Raw genomic sequence first — 13,696 nt, 5'->3', positions numbered from 1 at the left:
TGGCATGGCAAAAATGGTGATAAAAAGGCTTGTGATTGATCTACATATTTGACATCTCAGTGCCTTTCTTTGGTGTGCTGTAGCTAAGGGAAGGACAAACGTGGAGCTGCGTGAAAAGTTCATGATGGCAGATGGTGGCAGTCAGAGCATATCAGCTTTCCGACCAAGGGGTCGTAGATCACGACCCTCTTCAAGAGGTGCTTCTCCCAATAGATCTACTTCTTTATCAAGTCAAATTGGCCAGGCAGCTGCACCACAGGCTTCTGCTACAACTACACCCAAGGTATGAATAAGTACATGACATTGCATTAAGCAATGAATAGCATACAGGTACTTCCTAGTTAAATAGGACCTAGAAATTATAAGTCCATGTTTATAGGTACAGGTCCATGTTAACAGGACCCAGATTTTATAGGATAGAACAATCGATATTTTAATGTCTTTTGGAAGGACACTAATTGTGTCCATTTTTTCTCACACTTGCTTCTCTTTTGCAACCCTGAAATAGATGTCTTTACCTTTTATGATCCACTTGATCCAATCAGCAAACAGAGAATACAATCTGAAAGAGAAAAAATACATCAAGAATGTTTGTCATCAACTCTTTCTGCTTTGTTTTTATTTTCTTTCTTATTTTTTTCATTTTTACTGTGAAGTTTGGGATTCCCTTTCCTTGGATATCTCTCTCCATGACATTTTTTTCCATCTACTGTCCTTCATATTTTGATTTGCCATTGTTCCATACAGACACCCCATCATTTAATACGCAATTATGATAAACCATGGTTGACAAACAGCAAAACATCAACTCCTCCTAAGCCAGCAGAGTCCTCAGACTATCAAGGGCCATCTGCCGAGGTACAGTAAGGACAGAGATTCTAGTCTAATGATCTTCCTTTGTTAAAACTATCACATCACTAACAGTCATTACAGTTCTTTGCACAGCTGCACTGTCCCTTTGCATATTAATACACTCTCTTTGTTTCAGATCTCTATCCATTTTATTTTCTTTGTTTTCATAAACTTTTAATTGATCTTTTGTTTGATGTGGTAAATAGATTTAACCTTTAAGAAAACTCAACCTGTGGTTCCTGATAAGTAGACCTGTAAAGTAAAAAAAAATGTAGCTGCAGATTAACAGTGAACAGACCACCTGTTGGAAAGATCACATTTAGAATTCTTTCTATGACTTACTCTTTGGTTGCCCGTCAGCATTTCACCATTGGATGTGCTTTCCTCAAATTATGTCCTCTAGGCTTACAGTGTGCAGGGCACTCATGAGCTACAGATATATTAAAAAATTATGATCTCCAAAATGAAGCCAGTGAATGAGGAAATGCCATTTGATAGTGAGTAGGATACCACAGGCACAAGGTAGAAGCATATTGGTGCCCTTTCAAAAACTGAAATTCAGTTTAGGAGAGTAATGACCAACAATTGCTATGCCCAACAAAAGTTATAATCAGGTAGCTTTCTCAGTGGCCCAGGGGAAATTAATTTGATGGTCTCAACAGTGTGCAACGCACACAAAAAACTGTTACTTTTATAAGAATTACTGTCTATGTTGGAAGCCAAATGCGAGAGACCAGGGGTTGAATATACTTTGAGTCTAAAGACCTGACTCACTGCTTGATGAAACCAGTGGAAAGCTCCAGCTAGATCAGCTCCTAAATTGTCTCCTGCCCTGACAGAAATAGTCTAAGTTTCGACTGAAGCAGGTGGATTAGCATGGAGGGGCTGCCCTATGATTGCCTCTGCTGTATTTGTTCTCTACAGAAATAGAGGATTTCAGCCTCCAATTGCTGTCAGTTTGGCACTTCGTGTAATTCTGTATGTCTTTACTCAAGAACACACAAAATACCTGAGGATATTTTTTATTCATTACTTTTGTGTGTATGTATGTATAAGGTATTACTTTACAATTTAGGATTACCGTTTAAGGTATTGAATATGGTTTAACCATAGCTCAGTTTAAATAAATGTTAATTTCTAATTTACTTGCTTTTTTCTTTTGTCCCTTGTAAACTAAATATCCCTACAAGGTTAATTGATGGTACTTAAAACAACTGTATGAAGAAATTTGCCGTATTGACAGAGCAATAAAAAGTCATGCTTTTGCTGAATTTGAAATGAAATGAAAACAACTGCATTCATTTAAGCATTTTCTAATTTGAAGACTGACTGAAGTGTTTGTAGTGGCTGGTAAAATATTGCATTAAAGTATTCTTCAATTCCCTGGGGAAAGGAGCATTGTTCCCTTCTAGCCCCTCAAAACAGCAGTCGGTTAGGCCTAGGCTCCTGGTCTAAAAGAACACCTGATGATGTATCCACAGAAGGTGGTGTGCCTAGAACAACTCCAATCTGCTTTCAGTCTTTCTCATTGGTTCATTGAGTTTAATGAAGCCCAGTGGTTCGAGGCTGCAGGCTGCACAGGTGACTGAAGGAAGTTGTAGGTGCATTTCTCAGGCATCCAGCTGTAGCTTCTGCCCCAAAAAAGTGACTGATAGGCTACAACTTTAGCCTGATTTAGGGAGCTAGGGCAATATCTAAAAAAAGCACATACTTTCTCTCTGTATACTCAAATAAATTTTGAATTGTTTTCTGCCTGGTTAGCTAGCACAGTGTTAACAGGAGGAGTGAAGACCATCCCTGCCCAGAATAGCTTATGGTCTGTTGATTAGGGCACTCTCCATGGAGGTGGATGGGATGGATATGAAACTTCTTTTAGAGAGGAGGGAATTGAGCCGAACTCTCCAGCATACTTAGTGAGTTCTCTAATGATGACATCATTATGCAGACAAGTGGCAGAAGATTAATGACTTTCTTCTCCTCTTTGTGCCATCCTTTAAAAGGATAGATTGACGTTCCTGATCCATTTTTGGTAGAAGTGTTGTAGATGTCTAGTTCAGGAGAAGATTTGTGCGCAGGACAAGCAGAGCAAGTTGCCTAAGTCCTGGTGGACCTGGGGTCCTTGGAATGGAGTTTAAGATGCACTCTTTGAATTTAGAATTTCGCTATTGGCCAGCAACACACAGCTGTTGGCTTGATGTACTGGGTGTTTTGGATCCTGTTCCTGGGCACCTAACTCCCTCTAAGCATTGGAAAAAGTTCAGTGCTTAGCATTGCAGTATTTGAGTTTCTCTTTTGGATAAATCCTTAGTAGTTTTATGTGAACTTGGGATGATTGTTTGCTCACACCTAGGGTCTGCTATGATGTGCAAAGTTGACTAATGAGACTTGAGCATCTTTGAAAGTTCCCTTCCCTGAGCCAATAAATTAACTCATCTTAGGTAGGCTACCAGGTGAGGTCACTAGCTTCTGCTAATTCAGAAGCTAGAAAGAAAGGCAGACAAAACTGTGGGTGGATTCACCCTGGGTAACATAAGGCCACAATTTTTTTTCTATTTATAAAATCAAGGCCCCCTGCTTTTGTGCAAGAAAATCACAAAATATGGGAATTTGGGGGTTGCAAAATTCATAAGTATACTTTTGTCAGGCTACATTCCATGAATGCATTCAATGCATACGCCCATGGTCAGAATTATGGGACAAAGGTATAAAAAATAGCTCTGCATCTGTCTGATAGTATTATGATAAGAATTGTACCCTCAGTTAACCTTGTATGCTCAGCTAATTAAAATATATACATACATACGTAAAGACTGATAAAAAACTGATGCTAAGTAGACTTTTGAGTGATTTTACAGCTGGACCACTTTGGCACTTAAGGTTAAATATTTCCATGATAATTGTGGCCAATACTTTGAATTTATCATGTATGTTGTGAAGATTGTAGAATACCAAGTTCAGTCCCAGCCAGTATGAATCTTCATATCGATGATACTAGATGAAGCAATGATATTTGTCTTCTTCAGGGAACACCAATACAAGGGAGTAAACTTAGATTGCCAGGATATCTATCAGGAAAAGGGTTCCATTCGGGAGAAGATAGCAGCCTGATATCAACAGCAGCTACCAGGGTTCGAGCACAGTTTGCAGGTGAGTTTTTTAATTTTAGCACTGATCCCAGCACTCATAACAAGGGCTGTTACCACATGAGGACAGATTGGGGTACCCCAGGGGGATGTGCACATTTGCTCTAACATATTAATTGCAGCCTGCATGACATCACTGGTTTATAATGATCCTCTGAAACAGCCTTTCAAGAAATGCTTGAGAACAAAGGGAAGATTCTTGACTGTAGAGCAGAACTCAGCTGTAGAGAGTTTGAGGGCCTATGAGGAATCTACCTGTGGTTCCCTGAATCTGATTCTGAAAATATGTAACACTTAGAACAGTTGAAATATAGTTAAACCTGAAGCAGACAAACTTACAAGCTTGCTATAAAAAGTTAAAACAGTCTGGAATGGTTCAAAAGTATAACTGGAAAATCATATATTATTTAGAACCAGTTCATTATGAACCAGTCCAGTGTTAGATGTGGAAACCAAGCATTCTGTAACAGGGGTCTAGTCTGTCCTCCAGGCACCCCACCACACAGCATCGCTCCTTAGCTCCTATCTCTTTACTGCTGCAACTGGCTGCTCTGGTACACAGCCAGAAATCTATTGCCCTCTCTTTTTCTTTCCTTTTGTTGGGACTTTTTATCAATGAGCTCCCTTGCACTTTTTGTTTAATAAAAGCTATCTTTCCAACAACCAGCTGTGTTCTCACTTCCTACTTGACCACAGCCTCCCTCATCATTTGAAAGAATGGTTGAGGAAGTCTCCTCTGGCATCTCTGAACCAATAATGATGGATGCCAGAGGTAATTAACGGGGGATACATCACTCTAGATATATCCATTTGAATGCTTTCCCTAAAGCATCCACCTCTGCCACTGTCAGTGACAGGCTCCTTTGCTAGATGGACATTTGGTCTGACCCAGCATGGCACTTCTTATATTCTTATCATGCTTCTCCAGCCCCTTGGAACCAAAAAAGCATGGGTCCAAGCACTCCCTGCCCAAACCCCCTGTCCTGCCACTTCAGGTTAGCACACTGCAGACTTTGGTCAGGTACATACTATTGAAGTTATAGAACTCATGTTTAGGAGAGAAGAGAAAGCAAAAAAGTGAAAATGCACCCAGCCATGGGTCACCCACCCTCTAGGACTCTCAAAGCACAGGTGCAAGCACTCATTCCTCTCCTCTTACCCACTGAGAGACAGTGGGCTGTTTGGTCACTTCTCTCCCTGGCTGTTGGAGCCACAGCACTTCACACAGCTGTGAACCACTCCTGGAATGGTTCAAGTGTTATATATGTCTGCCTTCCCTGCTGAAAGCGAGAGCTGCAGGGAAGCATCTGCAACACCACTTGTGAAAGGTTACTCAGAGATCGTACATTGGTGGATCACTGGGAGTAGAATCACGGGATTAGAAGATGCACAAATGCAGATATGCTGTTCCTAAACTGTTTCTATCAAATGCTTTTCCAGCCTTCTCCTGAAGGAGATTCCACAGCTTCCCTGGGAAGTCTAGCCCACTGCCTTACTCTTCTGACAGTAAGGAAGGTTTTCTTGAGCGTTAATTTAAATCCGCTTTGCTGCAGTTTAAAATCATTGCTTTGTGTCCTGCTTTTTGGGGCAAGGAAGAGCAGCTGTTCTTCATCTTCTTTATGGCAGCCTTTCAGATATTTGAAAACTGCTACCATATTCCTCTCTCTTAATCTCCTTTCCTCCAAGCTAAGCCTACCTAGTTGTCTCATTTTTTCCTGTTATGGCTTGCTTTCCCACTCCTTTATCATTTTTGTTGCCCACCTCTGGACCTACTCAAGTTTCTCTGTCTCCTTAAAATGTGGAACCAAGAAATGTAGACATTACTCTAGCTGAGGCCCAGCCAGCCCTGAGTTGAATGCTACCATCACCTCCCATGTCTTATGCTTAGTACTCCTGTTTATGCAGTCCAAAATTAAATTAGCTTTTTTCCCATGTTCACTCTCAGTTATCCTTTTCAGCGATGCCACTGCCCAACCAGTTATCTCCCATTTTGTATTTGTTCATTTGGTTAGGTGTAGCACCATATATTTGTCTGGATTGAAATTCATCCCATTGTCTTTAGCACATTTTGCTAGTCTCTTGGGATCCTTTTGTAGTCTATTCCTGTCCTCCAAAGTGTTTTCAGTCCTCCCTGGTTTTGCATCATTTGCGAACTTAATCAGAAAAATCTATTCTGGCATCCAGATCATTAGTAAACATATTAATCAGCACTAGATGTAGGACAGACCCTTGTGAAACCCCACATGTGGCCCCCTGTTATTCTGACATTAATTTATTTGTTATTGTCCTTTGCTTGCACTTATTGAGCCAATTATTATACCAACTTAGAGTAATTTCATGCCGTCTACATTTCTCCATTTTTCTTATGAAAACATCATGTGGGACTCTGTCAAAAGCCCTACTAAAGTCTAAGTATATTATGTCCTTCACATTCTCTTCATCTACCCAATTAGATACTTGGTCAAAAAAGGGGTTCAAGAAAGAGGGTTGTGTCCCATCCTGTGCCCAGAGCAGATCTAAACAAAGAATGAGGTTGGGTACAAGAAACCACAGAGCCACCTCCGCCAGCTGTCATAACTTAGATTCTGTCCAGTGTAGTAAGAGTGACTGAAAAATCCTGTCCAGCTAGTTCTTATTTTTAGTTATTACTAATTTTAAGACAAAACTGTCTCATGCTTTGTTTAGATGTGGTTTCTTTGCCTTTGGAATATGCCAGATGTATTGAGATAAAATATGTGTCATAAACAATTTGCAGATAATTAAAAATAAAGTTTACCCTGTTTAACTTGCATAAGATAGTCACTGTTAACATTTTTGATGAGGCACATGAACTCAGTTGACATAAAAAACATCACATAGAATCATAGAAAATTAGGGTTGGAAAGGACCTCAGGAGGCTATCTAATCCACCCTCTGATCAAAGCAGGGCCACCTATATCATCCTAGCCAGTGCTTTGTCTAGCTGGGTCTTAAAAACCTTCAAGGATGGAAATTCCACAGTCTCTCTGGGTAACCTGTTCCAGTGTTTTACTACCCTCCTAGTGAGTAAATTCTTCCTAACCTAATCAAACCTTCCCTTGCTGCAACTTAAGAGCATTGCTCCTTGTTCTGTCATCTGCCACCACTGAGAACAGCCTGGCTTCATCCTCTTTCAAACCCCCCTTCAGGTAGTTGAAGGTTGTTATTAAATCCCCTCTCAGTTGCCTCTTCTCTAGACTAAATAAGCCCAGTTCCCTCAGCCTGTGCTCGTAAGTCATATGCCCCAGTCCACTCACCCCCGACTTTTGTTGCTCTCTGCTGGACTCTCTCCAATTTGTCCACATCCTTTCTGTAGTGGGGGGCCCAAAACTGGACCCAGTACTCCAGATGTGGCCTCCCCAGTGCTAAATAGAAGGGAAAAATAGCTTCCCTTGGTCTGCTGGGAACACTCCCACCAGTGCAGCCCAGGATGCCATTAGCCTTCTTGGCAAGAAAGTCACACTGCTGGCTCATATTCAATTTATTGTCCATGTCCACTGTAACCCCCAGGTCCTTTTCTGTAGGGGTGCTGCCCAGCCGGTCAGCCCCCAGCCTGCACGGATGCATGGGATTGTTCCATCCAAAGTGCAGAACTTTGCACTTGTCCTTGTTGAACCTCATGAGATTTCTTTTGGTCCAGTCACATGTGCATTGACTGTGCAAACTCTACCCCATCTTGTATTCGTTGATTCCTTCATTTATCAACAGTGGGAAGGAAATCATTGTAAATAATTTGAAAATATTCCCTAATTGCTTGTTATTTCCTTTATTTCTCTTGAGACTTCCAGTTTTAGGCATTTTGAGCGAAGAAACAATTGAAACTTGTGCAGATGCTTGTTACAGAGGCCCATATATTTTGAAGTGTGTGCATTCATTTGCCCAATTAAAATTGCATGCAAACAATTCCTGATGTACAAGAAGATAGCAGAATCTGAACACATCTAGGTATGAAATGACTGTGAAAAAAGGGGCCGGTAGATCACTGAATTGCATAAAGCAAGGCCAATGAGTAGATCAACACTACCAGAATAATTAGTTTTTATGAGCAAAGCTAGTGGCTGGGCTAACCATTCAGAATCTGAGCATTAAATCTTGCATTCCCTTTTCTTTATTAGGAGAAATATCATGGCTTTATGTTGTTGTTCAAGGTGAGAAGGAACAACAATGAGTGTTTCTGGTAACAGAGGGATTTCCAAATATGGCTTGCAGCTTGTTTAAGCTCCTCTATTTAAAAAACCACCTAAATACCATAATGCTTGTTTAATTCCCATTACTAATGCCAGTAGATGCCTCCCTCATAGAATCACAGAATCCTACACAATTAGGGTTGGAAGGGACTTCAGGAGGTCATCTAGTCCAACCCCCTGATCAAAGCAGGACTGTTCCTAACTAGATCATCCCAGGAAAGGCTTTTTTTAGGCGGGTCTTAAAATCCTCCAAGGACAGAGATTCCACAACCTCTTTCATCTCCCAACAGAAACCAGAAGAACTCCAAGTAGGCCTGGGAGCCGAGCAGGAAGCAAGGCTGGCAGCAGGTCAAGTAGCCGCCGAGGCAGTGATGCATCTGATTTTGACATTTCAGAAATCCAGTCTGTGTGTTCAGATATGTCGGAGACTGTTCCCCCAACAAGCAGGCCAACCCCCCGACGGGGCTCTCGATCAGCCTCAGCCAAGCCTTCCAAAATTCCAACTCCCCAGAGGAGGCCACCAGCCAGTAAATTGGACAAGTCCTTGAAGAGATAATGTGATTGGCTCAGTAAAGGTCTTTTCCTTGTGTATTAAATATTTAAGTTTGTAAGATGTAAAATATTATGTAGAAACTATTGTGAAATATTGCAAGAGGTGGATTTTTAATTCTGCAGATGGCCTTATTTGTGTATTTGTCTTGTTATTTTATGAGTATAATTTTTGTCAGTTTTTTTTTGTTTATGCCATATCCTATGTGAAAGGGGGGAAGAGTTTTAATGTAAACTAACAGTTGTACACAGAAATGTGTAGAAAGTACACTAAAAGTAATTACTGAATGTACAGTGTACTGAATGTACAGTTAAGTCTTTACAACCTGAATAAAATAGGCCTATCACTATGTCGTTAGTTAACAGGAAAGGATACCTCATGATTTTTCTTTTAAAAAAAATCTAAAAAGCCAAAAGATACAATTACACATTTTGAGCTAATTAAACAAACACTAAAGGATGTATGGCAGAAATACTAAGAAATACAGAACACATTCACACTCTGGTTATTTATACAGCAACTCTCAGAGAACTCACAGAAAGTTACTTAAGCACTTGCCAGTACTATGATACTCCAATATCTTGCAGCATTTCTGTGCCATTGCTTTCAATGAGGCCAGACACATTCTGGATATTTGAACTATTATACTGTAAGAATATCAATATGAAGTGCATTCATGTAAATGTGAGGTTTTCTTTTGCTTGAGTGGATGGTAGCACTGTATCATTGAACTCATTTTGTATCAAAGCAGTTTTGCTTGCAGAAAGCTCTGAAATAAACATGTCCCTTAACTTTATTGCTGATGTATTTCTTATTTCACAGGATGATCATTTTGTGCATTATATTTTAGGGCATAAATGATTTGAAATGACCAATAATTAACTTAGCACTATGGACTTGAATGTATTTTCCCATTCTCAAGTCAGAGTTTGGTCACCTACTGTATTTGTTTAATAAAACCTTAATTTGTACATATCAGATAATATGAAAGTATATGTAATTTTTTTGTGTTGACAACTATTGGTCTCATATTAAACTATAGCATTAGTGTGCCATGAATAAAAGACAGGGAGACTATGACAGAGTCAAGAATTGATTTTTGCCCTTTTGTGATAACATTTAATAGCAGTAAAACATTCACTTTTTATGGGAAAAGATGTAACTGCAGCTAAACAGGAGTAGACTGGCCAAGTAGATGTTACCGCAACTATAAACTAAATCCCCAGAAATTCCAGATATTTTTAATCACCAGGGGACTAGCCTGGATTTCCTGGCTAGATAAATGATACATACTGGAGAGCTGTTCTTCGTGTGTAGAAAACTCTGAGCAATTCAACTGGTTCTGTAAGGCCAAACAGAGCTATGCTTTGTCCTGTCGCAATGCCAAACCTGAATCATCTCACAGGTGCTCCTGCTGCTCAAGGATGCTGTTGAGAATTACCTGAATGTATTGATGATTTAATCTGGATTTCCTAATTATCTCCAAACCTCCCCCCGCCATTCATCCGCAGTTGGGTTGGAAGGTTCCATCCACTTCTGAAGTGATCTTACTGGTTTTTAGCAGACACAGATATACAATCAAAATCCTTAGAAGATGCAAGAGCATACCATTCAATCAGGCTACATTTTAGTTTTATTGAAGTTAAAGACAAAATTCCAGCTGGGCCAGGATTTTACCCAAGGTGCATGCAGACTCATCAAACCACAACGTATATTTGTGGAACAGAGATAGTAAAACAAACCTCCAGCTGAGGACTGGAAGGGAAATACAGCAAGCGTGAGCCCCTGGGGAAAAGGCCGGGGATGCAAGTTCAGAAGAGACTGCGTCACATTTTCTTAACCACCATAGCAGCTACTGGAGGAGTTAATGGGGCAGTTAAGGAAAAAGGTGGCTAGTCAGAGCTGTAGTGAGACAGGTTTCAGAAGAACAGGTGAGTGCTTGCCAAATAGCTTAAAAAAATGTCCTGCTAAGAGGGTCTGGATTATTGTGCACCTCGTGTGTGTGTATTGAATGAAGCAGGACCCCTATTGAATAAAACAGCAGTAATTGTGGGAGCCCACGTTGTCTAGTGCACAGAGCATAGAACAAAGACTAGAAACGAGTCAGTTCCTGAGTTGGCCATTGGTTTTGGTCCTATTACTTGATTGCACTATTTGCTCTACTTGTCTTAGTTTCTTTTTCTGTAAAATGGGGGACAATGGCACCAACCTCCCCTAGGAAGTGCTTTCTGATCTATGGATGGAAAGAATAGGGATCATTTTAAAATTTAAGATTCCTGTATTTTGGAATGTATAAGCACCAGATTGATGAAGCTTTCCTTCACCCCTCCTCCTCGCCCCCACGTTTTTGGATTATGAGACAGCCTTTCATTATGTGATAATATAATCCTACCTTTCAACTGCTTCAACTTGACACATCTTACCTTTCAGCTGCTTCACTTTATAATCTAAACCATGTTTTATCAACCGAGAAATTTCTTTGGGTGTAATTTTCATGTTTTGGAAAAAGGAAGCAAGTAGAAACAAATTCTACTCCATGCAGTGCAAAATACCCCATCATGCATTATCAGCTATCTTGAACTGTAAGTCGGTATCACTTCAAAATACATTTCTATCACTTGGCCTATGCCCCTTGTAGCAGACCACAGCTGCTTTCCCTAGAGAAGGGTCTGCAACACTATCATACAGTGGGTTCACAGACTGGTTGGAGAGGCCTCGGCACAGTTATCCACACACCATACTATACAACTGCTAGAAATGGTGAATGGACTTATGGGATGATATACCTTTCCAGGGAGGGGAGCAGAACAGACACCTTATTCTGGTCATTTCATGATAACAGCTCTGGTAGCTCCCAGTAGACAAGACAGCAAGTGAATGAACGCAAAATATAAAAGACGAATTGTTTGTATTACATAGAGCAGCTTGATACATAATGATGAGGGCAAAGGGAATGGGTAAAATATGTTCGCAGCCCTTTCTGGGAAAGGTAATGGTTCATGTTGAAATGGAAACTAATGGTCTGTCTTGCAATACTTGGAAGAGTCTAAGCAAGAGGCCTGTAGGGCAGTTAGACCAGTAGTTCTCAACTTTTTAGAGTCAAGTCACCCTCCATAACTTTTGTGAATTGAGTGGCACCCTGTTTCAAAAGTAATTATTTATTACAGTACTTACTTTCATGCAGAGGGGCCAGGAGCAGCCAGTTAGAAGATTACCTGAGTCTGGCTTATCTCCTCATACTTCCTATGGCATCCTTCTAAAAATCTCACAGCACCCTGGAGTCCCCCGGCACTCTGGTTTTGAATTGCTGAGTTAATCTCTTTTGCTAGAATAAGAATATATTTCACAGAATGAATTAACTTTAAAGGCTGCAGGAGACGTAAATAATGCACTTATGTGGCTTCCTGTATCTGAGCTGGGTTAGGTAGAGAGTGCTGCATTGTGCAGTGTGCAAGTATAGACTTTGAAACCTTCCACCTAGACACTGGGACACATAGACACCCCCTCTGTGGTGATCCTGAGACTGCTGCTGAGGAGCAAGCCCAGCTCACTTGCTCCCCCGCTTACACATGCCATATGATGAAAAAGTGCCATGCAGTCTCCATTAGAGGGGTGTTGGGCTATCACAAAATCATTCTCAGAGATACAGGCCTGAGAGCATCCCTGAACTTATTCCTAAAAGTAAGCACACAACACTTCTGAGAACAACGAATGTGAGGAAAGACAAGTGGATGGAGTGTTTTCTCAGCAGTGGGCTTGGGTTACATGGAAAGAGGTATAAAAATCGGTCATTGCGTCGGCCTTTCATCAGTCCCATGGGATGCCCATGGCCGCTACGGAACAGGGAGGTCTGGGTGAGGGAGATCCCTGCCCTCCATTAATGCTGACCTCATGAAGGAACACCTTGATAAGCTTGATGACCTTCAAGTCAGCTGGCCCTGACAATCTGCACCCCAGGGTACTCAAGGAGCTGGCGAGCGTCATAGCCCAGCCCCTGGCACAGATCTTTGAAAATTCCTGGCGCTCTGGTGTAGTGCCCGAAGACTGGAAGAAGGCCAATGTGGTGCCTATCTTCAAGAAAGGGAGGAAAGTGGATCTGGCTAACTACAGGCCCATCAGCCTGACTTCTATCCCAGGGAAGATCTTAGAAAAGTTTATTAAGGCCATCCTTAGTGGACTGGCCAACGCCAGCATCCTAAGGGATAGCCAGCATGGGTTTGTTGCAGGTAGGTCTTGCTTGACCAATCTCATTTCTTTCTATGACCAGGTGACCTATCACCTGGACAAGGGAGAAGAGATTGATGTCATGTATCTTGACTTCAAAAAAGCCTTTCATCTGGTATCCCATGATCACCTCTTGGCAAAACTGGCCAATTGTGGCCTTGGGTCCACCATGATCCGCTGGCTGGGAAATTGGCTCCGTGGTCAAACGCAGAGAGTAGTAATTGATAGCAGTCATCATGGTGCCCTGTGACCAGTGGGGTCCCCCGAGGCTCTGTCCTTGGACCCATATTGTTCAACATCTTCATTAATGATGGGGACATTGGAGTCAGGAGCAGACTGGACAAGTTCACCAATGACACCAAACTTTGGGGCAAAGCATCTGTCGGGGAAAACCGAAGGATCGGGCCCCAAGGTCATGGTGGGCCGGGGTGGCAATTAGATACGGACAGGTGGGATTAGCGGCGTAGAGTCTGGAGTTAGGGACTCGGAGCGGATTGAGAAAGACAGGTGAATTTATTTGACTTACGCTTCAGGCGTAGGCAGAAAGGTCTTCAGTTACAGTTGGAACACAAACAAACAATTAACAACAAAGGGGTCTGTTGGCCCACGAGGTTCAGTCCGAAGACCTAGTCCCAGGGCTGGTCAACAGCTCATAAATGGGTATAACATAAAACAAAAACGAACTGTAACACGGTGATGATGAACCGCGTGACGCCAGTCCA

General features: G+C 41.5%; 1 protein-coding gene across 22 annotated transcripts in view; it reads left to right on the top strand.

Moving 5' to 3' along the window:
* DST (dystonin) overlaps positions 1-9,740 on the top strand; it is a 486,590-nt gene extending 476,850 nt beyond the window's left edge. For 19 of the 22 annotated variants that reach the window (XM_090034292.1, XM_090034349.1, XM_090034342.1 and 16 more), the window contains 4 exons: positions 84-283; positions 748-858; positions 3,876-3,999; positions 8,491-9,740. In XM_090034292.1, coding sequence (XP_089890418.1) covers positions 84-283; positions 748-858; positions 3,876-3,999; positions 8,491-8,756 — 701 coding nt within the window. In that variant the 3' untranslated portion in view covers positions 8,757-9,740. The remainder of the gene's footprint in view (positions 1-83; positions 284-747; positions 859-3,875; positions 4,000-8,490) is intronic. The other 3 variants (XM_090034325.1, XM_090034218.1, XM_090034333.1) reach the window with 1 other exon arrangement.
* Positions 9,741-13,696: the final 3,956 nt, after the last annotated feature.

Source organism: Crocodylus siamensis, chromosome 1 (genome assembly GCF_052110815.1).
Source record: "Crocodylus siamensis isolate JL-2025a chromosome 1, ASM5211081v1, whole genome shotgun sequence".
NCBI classification, from domain to species: Eukaryota; Metazoa; Chordata; order Crocodylia; family Crocodylidae; genus Crocodylus; species Crocodylus siamensis.
Note: the sequence above shows the minus strand (reverse complement) of the source record. Positions and strands in the feature narration are given on the sequence as shown.